This window comes from Lucilia cuprina, chromosome 2, assembly GCF_022045245.1.
Source record: "Lucilia cuprina isolate Lc7/37 chromosome 2, ASM2204524v1, whole genome shotgun sequence".
In the NCBI taxonomy this organism is placed as follows: domain Eukaryota; kingdom Metazoa; phylum Arthropoda; class Insecta; order Diptera; family Calliphoridae; genus Lucilia; species Lucilia cuprina.
In genome coordinates, this window is record NC_060950.1 from 23,406 (window position 1) to 37,823 (window position 14,418).

The following is a 14,418-nucleotide window of genomic DNA, read 5'->3' on the forward strand; positions in this document are numbered from 1 at the left end:
TTTTTTGCGTATGTGTAAATTTAAACAAAATTTAAATTCATAAGCCACAAAAAAACTAAAAATGGCCGTATAGGCGCCATTTATTTATGGCTAGCTTTTAAGTGCATATTATATAATTTGTTAACTGTTTCAGTGTTTGATTTGTTTAACCACAACATTACATCATACTAACAAATTAATGCTTGTAATTTTGATTTTTTTTGTTTTGTAAATAATAAACATTTTTAAAACAATATTAAAACAGATAAATATATAAACAACCGTAAAAAAAATATAAAAATCGGGTTATCTTAATCATTGCAACAATTTATTCCGTTTTACTTTTTTAATATTTCATAAAATAAAAAACTTATTTATTTATTTGACTACAATTAAAACTATACAATTTTTATCTTAACGAACTTTTGAATTGAAAATGTAATACTAATATGTTTTGTTTGCTTTAAATAATAAGTTAAAATCCGTAATACTACACTAATGTTATTGTTTCTTATTTAAATAATAAAAATGACTAAGAATGAAACAGAGCCCAGTCCTGTTTAAACTATGTTTCCGTATTTTTCTTTAATAACTCCAGTTTTTGCTTTTTACGCTCGTGAATACGTTGATGACGACGTAAATCGCCAGAGACTCGAAATCTTTTAGAACAAACATCACATTCATACGGTTTTTCGCCTGAAAAATTTTATAAATTTATAAACATCTTAAAAATAATTTTGAAATAATTCAAAAAGGTTAAAATAGTGTCCAAACGAAGCCAAACAAATAATAAAAAAGTACAAACCAAAGTCGAAAAAAATCGAAAAATAGCTTTAAAAGAGCGTTATTTTCATCAGTCGGACACCAGTTAAAATTAATATTAACATACCCGTATGAATTTTTCGATGATTTTGCAAATATGTACTCGCACGAAAGGTTTTTGTGCAAAATTCACATTTATAATTCCTTTCGCTTGTGTGTATACGTAAATGGACAACAAGCGAGTATTTGCGCGAAAAAGCTTTGCCACAAAATTCACATTGATGATTCTTTTCGGTGCTGTGAATAGAAATTGTATGATATTTTAGATCGCCCCATTGTCGAAACTTGCGGTCGCAATGTTTACACTCGAAGGGCTTGTCACCCGTGTGAGTGCGTGTATGAGCTTTTAAGGCACCAATGGCAAAGAATGATTTGTCACAAATCTCGCATTGATGTGGTCTTAATCCGGAATGTGTGCGATTATGATATTTAAGTGCATTGCAGGAATTGAAAATGCGTTGACATTTATTGCAGATGTAACGTTTGCGTTTGCCATTTTCGTTATTTTGGTCGTTTTCCAAACAGATCTCTTCGCCATTGTCATTGAGTAAACTTTCATCACAATCTTCGGCTTTTAATTGACTATATGAAAAAATTTCGTCACTTCGATCCAAGTGAGAACTGTACTCATCATCAGAGTTTTCATTTTGTTCTTCCGCTTCCAATTCGTTGCCACTTAAAGTGTCTTCGGAATTTTGATAGGGATTGTCACTGATGTGAGGCGGAGTTTCTTCAATTTTAATATGTTGTGCTTCTAAGATTTGGTGATCGTTCAGTTGGTGAGGTGGTAGTGGAATTTGATGCTGCTCGTTATTTAAACATTGTCCGTTATGAAGTAAAGATGGCTCTGAGTGAGAAAACTCTAATCGTAAATGTGCATTATTTTGAACTGGTTGAGTTGGCGTAGGTTGCTGAATAGTAGAGACAGACGTTTGTATTTGATTTTGTTCCAGTTCTCTATGCATCTGTTTGCCTGATGTTAAATGAGGTTCTGCTGGCATGAGAGGCACAGTAGGTTCTGTATTTAAAATAGGCGCAAATTGTCCCGAAAATAAAACATCACAAAACGGCTTTGCTTTCAAATCAATACCATTAAAACAATTGTTTGTGAACCTTTAGGAAGTTGTTTGAAGAATTAAATGCATTATTAATTGTTTGCTTTAATATCTTACCAGTGTGGTTTTCCACCATTCGAGGTTGGTGTCATTAAATCCATGGTATCACATGTGTCCTCTATTAGCACTTTGTCTCTTATACCTTCCAGCATGTCTTCAGTATCGCTAAATTCTTCAGGCACTAAGTTTGAAGTAGTCTGTTGTGGCTGCTGCTGATGAGGTTGATTGTGTGAGGCCGTTTGTAAAGAAGCATTTGCTACATTAATAGTTGTATCACTCAAGGTGTCAGGTCCTTGTTGATGGTGTTGTGGCTCCATTACTACACGCACCGATACAGCTTCTCCAGCTTGTGTGAAGTTTTCGAATGGGAAATGAACATCTTGAAAAACTTGTTCAAGTCCGTCAGTCTAAAAAAAATTTATGTCATACTTTACAAACTACATCTTAATCACATCTAAAAATGCGATTTCATACTTTTTACATTTATAAAACAACTATTTCCTTACAAATGAAAACCCAGTTAAAAGTAAGAAAATAAATGTAGAAAAGTCATTACAAATAACATATTTGTAGTACATCAAGAATTGGCGAAAAACCAGTGATATTTTCATAAGAGTGTCTTGAAAAGAATGTAGAAGAATGTAGATGTAGAAGAACATCCCTCCAATGACACGCTAATGTAAAATTCATAGGTTTTTCACCCGATTTTGAAGCAGTTCGGGTTACTAGTTCTGATGAAAATACTACATCTTTTTCCACTTTTTTGTAATTTAATTTAATTGTTTTTTTTTAACACATCATGGTGAAGAATATATAATATTCCGAATATAACACTCTCAGTTTTTTAACAATCGAGGAACATGCTTCTATAAAACTTAGGATAACTCATTCAAGTTTTCATATATTTTAATGAAATAAAGAGTTTTGGAAACATTTCATAATGTGGATCTTTACGAAGCTAATAAAAGATGATCTTACTAACGCATGACCAAAGTAAAGTAACTTTTAAAATGTAATAGTATATATTTTCATTGCTGGGAACTTAATAAATGCTTAAAGTAGCTAACTTCAATTAATAATATGCCAAATATATTAATTTCTTAACCGTCTTATAAAATCAATATTCATTAGAAAATATTCTAAGCAAGACTCTAATTAATTACCTCGGTGATGACGTGAACAATAATAGATCGATTGAAAATTGCAACATGAATGCATTATAAGTAGTACTTTGTAATTGAAACATTTGCTTTCGCAATGAATATGTACATTAACTTCCGGTTTCTATAAATGCGAAAGATCATTTTCATTTTTACAAATGGATTTAAAAAAAAAAAACAAATATATTTTAAATTTTGTTTTCATATAAAAGAATGCAAATGTTGTTTCGATATTGTTATACGAACAGTAATTTTATAATTGTGTTGCCTATATATCTTATTTTAGAAAATTAAGAACAAAAATTGTGGCTTATATCAGAATAGAGGTAAAATTTAACATAAATATTTTTTTGATAAAAAATAGATAATTTTTAAAATACACTCCTCAGCAAAGAATAATTCATGTCATACTTTACACACGACATCTTAATCACATCTAAATATGCGATTATATACGTTTAGCTTTTATAAACAAAATATTTCCTTACAAATGAAAACTCAGGTAAAAGTGAAGAAAGTCACTACAAATAACATATATGGTGAAAAACCAATGAAATTAACATAAGCATGTCATTAAACGAATTCGGTTTATTTTTGACATCCAAATATCGGATTTTATTGCATATATGAATAAGATTAGATGCAGTTCATAGTTGTCAAAAATAAACAACATCCCTCCAATGACACGCTAATGTAAAATTCATAGGTTTTTCACCAAAATTGGAAGTACTTTATGTATGTTATTTGTGGTGAAAATTCTACTTCTTTTTCCTCACTTTTTTGCTGGTTATATATAATAATTTTCAATACCTTTTTAATGGTACATAAATCATCCGAAGTTTTTTCTGGACCCAAAACATCAAGTGATGTTTTCATGGCAGCCAATATCGTGTCTGGAGTTGATGGTTCATAGTGCTGTTTTAGATGGGCAAAAAAATCCAGTTGAGAACAGGTTACATGACCACAGAGTTCACAACGAAATTGCTGTATACTTCCTGAACCCACCACCAACTGATCAACATGAGCCAGTTTGTGATCTTCTAGAGGTACATTTAGTTGTAAATTTGAATCACAATGATTTATTTTTAATTTGCGGGAAATACGTTTTTTGTGTGGCAAGATTTTTCGTGAATTAAAACGTGTTAAATCACTGTCGTCATCAATGGAGGTATCCTAGAAATAAAAAATAACAAATAGAAAATAATTTTTTTTTGGATTTTAATTAGAATGGCAGTGCATTAAGCACTCATATTGCCAGGTTTTCACACGTTTGTCCAGAGAAAACCCCACCAAGCGACCTATACCTTCATCTAGGAAGTTGGAGCATCCGGACTTTATATCGTGAGTATTTTATGGTCTCCACCAGTTAAAAACGTTCGAGTATTCTATGGTCTCCACCAATAAAACATAACCTCACTTGAGGTAATACGAAAGCACGAGGTTAATGTAGACAACATATAACTTTGAACAGTTATATGAAGTAATACACCACACCAGTGCGAACGAGACGCAAAGCCAGGCAACAAACACAAGCCTGAACGCGTTTAAGAAATAATCGCAATGACGCGAGAGTTGTTCCCAACTCAGACCTGAATTACGACCCTTACCAATTCCTTAGACATAATTTTTGAGAAGTTTTAGAGAACATATACACCTTCTTCAGAACTAGATCTTTTTCCAAAGATTTATGTTTAAAATTATTTTCGATAAATTTGATATATTTTTCAATGAAAATATTAAAAGAATTAATTTTATGGAATGTTTTAGAAGTCCTTTATATATAAAATTAGTCTTACAACCAGCATGAAAATTATAACCCAACCACTTCAATTTGTTGAACTGCAGCCTTGGTTATGACAAATATTGTGCTCTATAGAACTTAACAATTTCTCTCCTAGTCATGGTATATTTTGGAAGTTCTTAGGATTTTGATTTAAAAGAGTTTCGAAAATCATGGCCAGACAATTTGTAAAGTTTCTGAAAATGAATAAGTTTAGTTTGGCAACTGAAATTTGCAGCCGTCGATTGCCAGTTGCCATCTATAATTTCATTTTGGCATCTAACAACTTAACTGAGGACCGTCTGCTATCTATAATCGACCCATTAACATTTTTTAAGTTGTACTTTAATTTATTTAACGCAATTAACTGTAATTAATATATAATAAACCTTAATAAATTTTACCAAAATGAAATTTTTAACACAATTAACTGTAATTAATATATCATAAATCTCAATAAATTAAAAAAAAAATCATTTTATATTTTTCAAAATTAAACCTAGATGAAAATATTATTTATAAAGAAAGCACCACCTAAAATAAATTTTTTTAAAAAATGTATTTTAGTAAACTAAAATATTTGTTCTATAATCCAGTTAAATCGTAACGTACATAAAAAATCTTACGAGAAAATGGCTTTGGAAAAATTAATAAAATAAAATACAAACTTAGTGAAAAACTGAAAAAACATTTTGTTGAATTTTGATTTGATTTTGAGATTTAATATTTATATACTAATTTCTATTATTTATATTTTAAGAAGAAATTTCTAACCAATTATGCCTAATATACGAGGTTCATATTGGGCAATCGAAACGAAAACCGATATCAATTTTTTTATTTTGTTATCGGTAATGATATTTAGACTATATTGGTATACTGGTATAAAAGTAATATTTCGGTAGTTATACCGGTATCAGTAATGTATTAAACGAAACGAATAATGATATCAATTTTTTATTTTGGTATCGGTAATGATATTTAGACTATATTGGTATGCCGGTATAAAAGTAATATTTCGGTAGTTATACCGGTATCAGTAATGTATTAAAACTAAAAATAATATTACATTAGCAGAATATTATAATACCGTCAGTAAATCATGTATTCTATTAAAAATTATAATTTGGTAGTCGGTTCTAATATAGGGTCCTGCCAGAATTTGAAAAAGTAATTCAAATTGTTATCATGCTTACATATTATAATTTACCACAAATAACGAATTTGAAAGTGCCCCTCTAAAATTCCGAATATTAGAAATTTATTCAGAAATTTATATTCTGATTACTTTTAATACTATTTAAAATTGCTGTTAACAAAAAACTGATTGTCCTAAAAATGATTATAGAAATGCAATTATGGATCGTGCCTTATTAAATATTGTATTGAGATTAATTAACTTATTTTAAACTTGTTTGTATCGAATTTCATTTCGACAGAATATTTGGGACCACAAATTAGTGAACTAACATGGTGCTACGTCACTTCCACATCAATTAAATACAAAAATCTATTCATCTGCCAAATTTTAGAGCTAGAATATTCAAATTTTACAAAAAAAGAAATTTAACATAAATGTAAACATTTTGGTGTAAAATGGACGCCCAGCAAAAAAAGTGTCGAAGAAGATGTAGTATTTCCATCACAACTAGTAACCCGAAGTGTAATTTTACATTAGAGTGTCATCTGAACTACATCTAATCTATTTTTAAAAGCAGTAAAAATCCGATATTTGGATGTCGATAATGTCACGCTTATGTAAACTTCACTAGTTTTTCACCAAACCTTGATGTACTTCAAATATGTTATTTGTAATGACTTTTCTACACCTCTTTCCTTACTTTAACTTTGTTTTCATTTGTAAGGAAATATTTTGTTATAAAAGTGAACAATACGTAATCGCATTTTTAGATGTGAATAAGATATAATTTGTAAAGTATGACATCAATTAATTTTTGCTGACATCAATTATTCATTAGGGGGTTTTAGGACCTCTCATACTGATATTAATTGGGAAAATTAAAAATAATAGTTTATTAATGAAAAGATTAAAAAATGAAAGAGATCTATAAGATAATATTCATTATTTATAAAAATATTTAGTTTTGCATGAAATTACATTATATTATAATACCGTCAGTAAATCATGTATTCTATTAAAAATTATAATTTGGTAGTCGGTTCTAATATAGGGTCCTGCCAGAATTTGGAAAAGTAATTCAAATTGTTATCATGCTTACATATTATAATTTACCACAAATAACGAATTTGAAAGTGCCCCTCTAAAATTTCGAATATTAGAAATTTATTCAGAAATTTATATTCTGATTACTTTTAATACTATTTAAAATTGCTGTTAACAAAAAACTGATTGTCCTAAAAATGATTATAGAAATGCAATTATGGATCGTGCCTTATTAAATATTGTATTGAGATTAATTAACTTATTTTAAACTTGTTTGTATCGAATTTCATTTCGACAGAATATTTGGGACCACAAATTAGTGAACTAACATGGTGCTACGTCACTTCCATATCAATTAAATACAAAAATCTATTCATCTGCCAAATTTTAGAGCTAGAATATTCAAATTTTACAAAAAAAAAAGAAATTTAACATAAATGTAAACATTTTGGTGTAAAATGGACGCCCAGCAAAAAAAGTGTCGAAGAAGATGTAGTATTTCCATCACAACTAGTAACCCGAAGTGTAATTTTACATTAGAGTGTCATCTGAACTACATCTAATCTATTTTTAAAAGCAGTAAAAATCCGATATTTGGATGTCGATAATGTCACGCTTATGAAAACTTCACTAGTTTTTCACCAAACCTTGATGTACTTCAAATATGTTATTTGTAATGACTTTTCTACACCTCTTTCCTTACTTTAACTATGTTTTTATTTGTAAGGAAATATTTGGTTATAAAAGTGAACAATACGTAATCGCATTTTTAGGTGTGATTAAGATATAATTTGTAAAGTATGACATCAATTAATTTTTGCTGACATCAATTATTCATTAGGGGGTTTTAGGACCTCTCATACTGATATTAATTGGGAAAATTAAAAATAATAGTTTATTAATGAAAAGATTAAAAAATGAAAGAGATCTATAAGATAAATATGTTATTGTAATGTTATTTGTAATGACTTTTCTACACCTCTTTCCTTACTTTAACTATGTTTTTATTTGTAAGGAAATATTTGGTTATAAAAGTGAACAATACGTAATCGCATTTTTAGGTGTGATTAAGATATAATTTGTAAAGTATGACATCAATTAATTTTTGCTGACATCAATTATTCATTAGGGGGTTTTAGGACCTCTCATACTGATATTAATTGGGAAAATTAAAAATAATAGTTTATTAATGAAAAGATTAAAAAATGAAAGAGATCTATAAGATAATATTCATTATTTATAAAAATATTTAGTTTTGCATGAAATTACATTATATTTTCCCCGCTATTTAAATTGAAATAATTTATTAATGTTTATTTATATACAATCCCGCTCACTTAAATAGGTTCACTGTTTTTTGTTAACATTCAAAATAATATTTTGCAAAAAATAATGGACTAATTATATATTAAAATTTTAATTAATACCATGATGTCTTATACATATATCACTAAATAGACAAACATTAGTAATCTTTAATTTACAAAAACAACAACAAATTGCATTTTTCATGAAACTTTTTTATTTTATAAACATTTTTACCAGGTTTTAGAAAAGATTTACTAAGAAACATATCCGCTGTTACTTGATATGACTATGAAAATTCTAGGTGATAAAGAGTTATAAAGATTCTTAAGTAATGGCAAGGAAATTTCGGTCCAAACCTTTTTAGTTCCTTCAATTTAGGTTTCTTTTATGTCATATTGTCTGCCCGACCTGTACACATTACGAGAAAGTACATCCGAAACCTTTTCAATAATAAATAGGTAAGAAGGATTATGGAGGACACTCCAAAATTTTTCCAGTATGGCATTACAATTATTACAATTCTTACTAGATAAAAGAAATTTAAGCTCACATGTTTCATAATACGAAATTGGCCCCCCCACTACAAGCCATATCCTCAACAGCTATGCAAACGACTAAGATAGAGCTCTTTCTTTAAAAAATCATAAAAATAATGGTTATATCGATCTGGACCTTCTAAACATTTTTTCATCCGAAAAAACAAGATGTTGGTATAGCTTTTTATAACCATGTGTTCACGTACAAGATAAAGGGGATTTCTCTTGACGAGTGGCAATTGGAGTGGCTTTTATTAATTTTTTAATATTTCTTAAGCCAAGGCCCTTCTTACAATTCATTTTACTGTATCTAGGCTTGCTGTAACATCCACTTTTTCTCTAATTTTTGCTACAGAATCACTTGACTTGAAGGCAAGTGTTTTGACTTTATATGTAGTTCCATTTATGCTTTCTTAATATTCAAACTGTTTTCTTATACAATTGCGAATAACATTTTTGCCAAATTTCTGATATTTTTGACGGATTCCAAAAACGTTCGAATTTTGTCATTTTAATCCTTAGTTAATGCCTTACCGCAACCTATTTATTAAAAAATATATTGTCTATATTCACAGTCACTAGAATATGAATGGATTTTACTCACTGCCAGCAGTAAACTGATTTTATTCTGATTGAACTTAATAAAGTGAGCCAAAAAAAATCGTAGTATGTTAGAAAAAAATATTAAAAATCCGCTATTAAGTATTGCGCTAATTTTTTTCCCACTAATCATACCCAGCAAAAAAATTTTTAAGTTGTTCAAGAAGAAGGGATATGTTCATGATTTCTTTGGTACGCATTCTTGTTAATGCAATTTAAATGCATGTCAAAATTCTTATAAATTTGTCATAAGTAAAGTCATGAAAAATTGTACTGAATTCACTTATGTAAAATTCTGTTATAAAAATTGTAAAATGCACTAAAATTTGGTATTCTCTTAGGCCTCAAAATAAATAAATATTAATAATACCATTAATTTTATTTGATTTTTGTATTTAATATTTGTTAAAATAAGTAATATTAAGACCATTTTAACATCTTGATTAATAAGAGAAGAAAATACCAAGTTGGGTAAATGCTTAACGGATTTTAATGCATTTTAAAATAAATATAGTGCACCAATGAAAATTTGCATGAAAATCATCGAATGTGCACTCATTTTAATGACGTGCTATAGTTCCAAATACGAACCCATGCTCGCCAATGACACGCTAATGTTAAAATCATGCATGTTTCCCCTAAATATGAACCAGTTCATTATCAGTTGAACCCATGCATATACTACTTTTTTTGCACGTATTTTTTGGTGGGTACCTAAGACATCATGTTATTATTTAACATTTTAATGTTACTAATTAGTCCATTAGTTTTTGCAAAAAATTAATCTGAATGTAAACAAAACAGTGAACCTATTTAAGTGAGCGGGAGTGTATATTAAAGAAGTATTTCCACGCAAAATATTTTATTTTGTTCATAAACAATTTTTTACAGTTTATTAATACTAAATGTTGACTTAAATACAGTTCCCTGCTGCTTAACGCACACAAATATATACTTGATAGTATATGTATATCCACCACGGATTATGAATTAAAATGAAAATTGGTATAATTGAGAAACTAATGGAGCTAGAATTTTCAAAATTGTAAAGTTATATTTTTATTTATTTTGTTTTCAGGGTAAGAAAGCGCATTGCGTTTAGGTAATAAAATATAAAACAGAACAATTGGGTAAAAAATTAATTGATTATAAAAAAATTTTCTCTAAAAATTTTAAAGAATATACAATTTAAAAAATTTTAGTTAAAACAAATAATGTTAACCGTCATGTCTATATCCGAGCAAAATTACGTACATCAGTACCCAACATACCCGGGTATGTCATACAATTTATATGGCTATTTTATCTTTTTATACATTTGTGTATAATTTAAATAATTATTAAAACTAATTTAATAAAACGTCTGTATATATAAATTAAATAGTTTTTGATCATAAATAATTAAATTTTAGCAATATCTTTTAAAGTTTTCTTATTGCTTTCCTATTTACAAAAATATCATATGCAAAAAAAACTAAAAAAACGCCTCTTGAAACCATTGTGAATTATTATTTCTTTAACGATTTATATCAGTTTTTGAAAAAATATATAATAAAGACCCGTATTTATGATAATTACATAGAGCATTTTTTTTTAAATAGATAGTTTTTTTAGAATTTTTCAACTTTGATGTTAAATTGTTCCCTAATTTATTAATCGACATATAAGTAATATTTTGGTATGGTACACTCAAAATTTCTAATAGTTACCCAAATAAATTAATTTTTGTATTTAATTAAAAATATTTCTAGTCCGCCAATATAGTACCCAAATGTCCACAATGTTTCTCAGATTTGAAAATTAACGTCCGCCTTTTTTTCTAAATATGTATTCAATTTCTACTTTTAATAGTTTTTCAGACATAAATATTTTTATTTAATTCTCAGTTTCAATTAAACTACAATGAAATCAGTCTAGCCGTTTAAGAGTCTATACACATCTTCCGGGTACTTAAAGGTATTATATTTTATGATATATCATGATTTTTCAATAATTAACATTACAGTAAAAAAATGTGTAAAAAAATTAGTATTTTCATTGGAGCAATGTTGTTTATGTTCGATAACTTTTAACAGATATTTGGATGTCAAAAATAAAGCATATTCTTTCAATGACACATATTTGAAAATTTCATTAAGTTTTCACCAAAATTTGATGTTTGTATTTTAATGTGCTTTTCATGTGTAAGAAAATACATATAAGCGTATTTTTATATGTTATTAAAGGTACGTTCAGATCTATCAAATTTTTGATTCTACATGATTTTTTTTTTTTAAATTGTTTTAAGGGGTTACTATCAACCTAAATGATATATTTTTGACACATTTGGTCCACAATTTTTGGGGATTTGTACCCTTTTTTATGTAATATAAAATTAAAATGGCGATTTTTGGCAAAATTTTTAGTATTTTCTTTTTTTTACAGAAATAAAACCAAAATTTGATATTGGGATTTAATAGACCCCTTGGAGTATCTAAAAATAGTATTTTTTGTTACAAGAATCTGTATTTAAAATATCCAAGATATATTATTGATATCATTATTCTGTCGCTAATTCAATATATTGGAACTTAAGTACATTTTCATAATACAAGGGTCAAAAATTTTCGGGGGAAGTTTTCTTGTATATATTCTTTTATATATCAGTTTTTATATATTTTAAGTTTTTAATGTATTGTAGAAGTGTACAACTCCAAAACATGCCTCGAAGAAACACCATTAAATATGGTAGTATCATTATTTTTATATACCAATGACGTCCAGGCTGCATGCCACTATATCATTATGGTCTAACTCAATAATATCGATATCAGTTTAAATATTGATTACTATGATCAAATTAAACCCAAAATTTTGGACTTACAGTGTTATTGTAATGGGCAACATAAGCGTGAAAGTTTCAAATAGTAAAAACTGAAATCTACTGTATAGGATGACATTTTGTAAAGGCATGTTTTGGAATTGTATACCGATATAATGTATTGAAAATTTAAAATATATTAGTGCTAATATGTACATGAATGTATACTAGCCAACTTTGTGGGAAAATATCGACCCTAGTGGTACGAAAAGGGACTTAAGATCCATACAATTCAATTAGAAACTGAAGTACGACACCAAAAATATTTCTTGGAACTTTTAAGTGTAGATCCTTATAACAAAAATTATTATATTTATATACCTCAAGTGGTGTATTAAATCCTCATATTAAAGTTTGATTTTATTTTTGAAAAAAAGGAAAAAATGGTCAAAAATCGCCATTTTAATGATATCAAAGTTTGATTTTATTTTTGAAAAAAAGGAAAAAATGGTCAAAAATCGCCATTTTAATGATATCACATAAAAAGATGGTACAAATGCTCCAAAATTGTGGAACAAATTGGCCAAAAATATACAATTTTGGTCGATAGTAACCCATTAACACAATTTTAAGCAAAAAACCACTCGTTAATAATTTTTGTGTTTCGTAAGATATGGTGATATATGAAATACAGGAAAAATTTGAATACTTTTGTGAGGAAATTTAATTATTCATTTCACACACAAAAATATTATTAAATTAAGTTTTTTTTCAAAGTACAACCAAATTCGAATACTTATGTGAGACACTGTATCTCAAGGCAATCAAAATCTCTATTTTTAGGGGTCACGTCTTTCGTCAAATTTTTGATTGAGGTACAAATGTATTTATGTGAATAGACACGGTATTAGGGAGAATGTTAAAATTAGAGCTGAGAAAAATTTACAGAAATTTTAAGATCCTCCTCCGTTGATTCGGTATTGATACATCGGTATAAGAGTAAACTGATAAACTTATATCGGGTTTGTTATCAATAACAGTTGATGTTGGTATTTAATCGGTATAGGTATTAATAACGGTATAAACGTTGATATATATATGTTTCGATTCATGTATGACAAATGATGTTGTTCGGTACCTATATTAAGTTGAAAAAACCTACACCCAATAATTTACTTACATCCAAAGTGACAGAATTGGTTAGCAATAATTGTTGCACCACTTTTACACCATTTTCATCCACATTGGTCACAGAATCTACCGTTGTATTATAAGACTTTTGAACCGGCATTAAAAAATCATTATTTAGGGGCAGAAATACTGAATTGGATTCCGTCTTGCGTGGCTCATTTGTTTGCTGTGGGACATCAGCGCTTACGGGAAATAAACTATTATGAAAGTGTAAATCTGTAGTTAGATGATCTCCATTGTTATGGGTACTTGTTTCAGTTTTTGGAAAATTTATCAAGTCCATAATGAAGTGATTAGGATCTCTCATATACTCTGGAGCCAGCAATGTCTGCAAATAAAAATATTAAAAGACGAACGTACTAAACTTACTACTCATTTTACATGATCTATAAATTCTTGTTCTTTGCGATGCATAATTTGATCCATAGTTTCAGTGTTATGGGATTCTTTTCGAACAAATTTATCCTTTAAATCCTTCCAAATAGAAAAAAAAATTGAATTTTTATTTCATTGTCTCTCTTGATTCGTGTTGTTTAGAATCACTTACGATTTCATTATTTTTACAATGGTTCTCGAAACCATTGTAATCGTTTAATTCCATAATAATGCTTTGTGAGCAACTCTTAAATTTTGTTTATTTCTAATCTAACTTGCACTAATTATAGCCAAATAAACAAATAAAAACTAAGAAAATATTAAATGGACAATCTGTCAAATGCTAATGCAGAGTTGTTATACAAGAAATGCCAATGAATAACAGCTGATATAAAGTAATACCAAGTTAGGGAAAATTAAACACTATTGACGGAAAAAATCATTGACTCTTAACGAAATCAAATTGCTGTGTTTTTTTAATTTATAACTATAACCAATTCAAATAAAACAGTATGACTGCTTAACATGAATTATTTGAAAGCATCTTAATTTTTGCTTAGTTTGGAC

At 28.1% G+C, this 14,418-nt stretch overlaps 1 protein-coding gene across 1 annotated transcript; it reads right to left on the reverse strand.

The window, feature by feature from the left end:
- Positions 1–285: 285 nt before the first annotated feature.
- On the reverse strand, positions 286–14,184 carry LOC111679950. The gene is made up of 7 exons (XM_023441554.2): positions 14,024–14,184; positions 13,858–13,950; positions 13,466–13,804; positions 3,887–4,249; positions 1,974–2,323; positions 869–1,914; positions 286–675 (listed from the first exon to the last, which is right to left on the reverse strand). Exons 1-7 carry the CDS (start codon positions 14,075–14,077, stop codon positions 545–547), a joined length of 2,376 nt encoding a protein of 791 aa, XP_023297322.2. The 5' UTR covers positions 14,078–14,184; the 3' UTR covers positions 286–544.
- Between the last annotated feature and the right edge of the window lie 234 nt (positions 14,185–14,418).

What these genes read in the sequence shown, in the direction of transcription:
- LOC111679950 (XM_023441554.2), bottom strand. Translation starts at nt 14,077, where the DNA reads ATGGAATTAAACGATTACAATGGTTTCGAGAACCATTGTAAAAATAAT. An exon ending in ATTGTAAAAATAATGAAATC is followed by an intron (nt 13,951 to 14,023) that starts GTAAGTGATTCT and finishes TCTATTTGGAAG; the next exon opens with GATTTAAAGGATAAATTTGT. An exon ending in TCATCGAAAAATTCATACGG is followed by an intron (nt 676 to 868) that starts GTATGTTAATAT and finishes AAAATTTTTCAG; the next exon opens with GCGAAAAACCGTATGAATGT.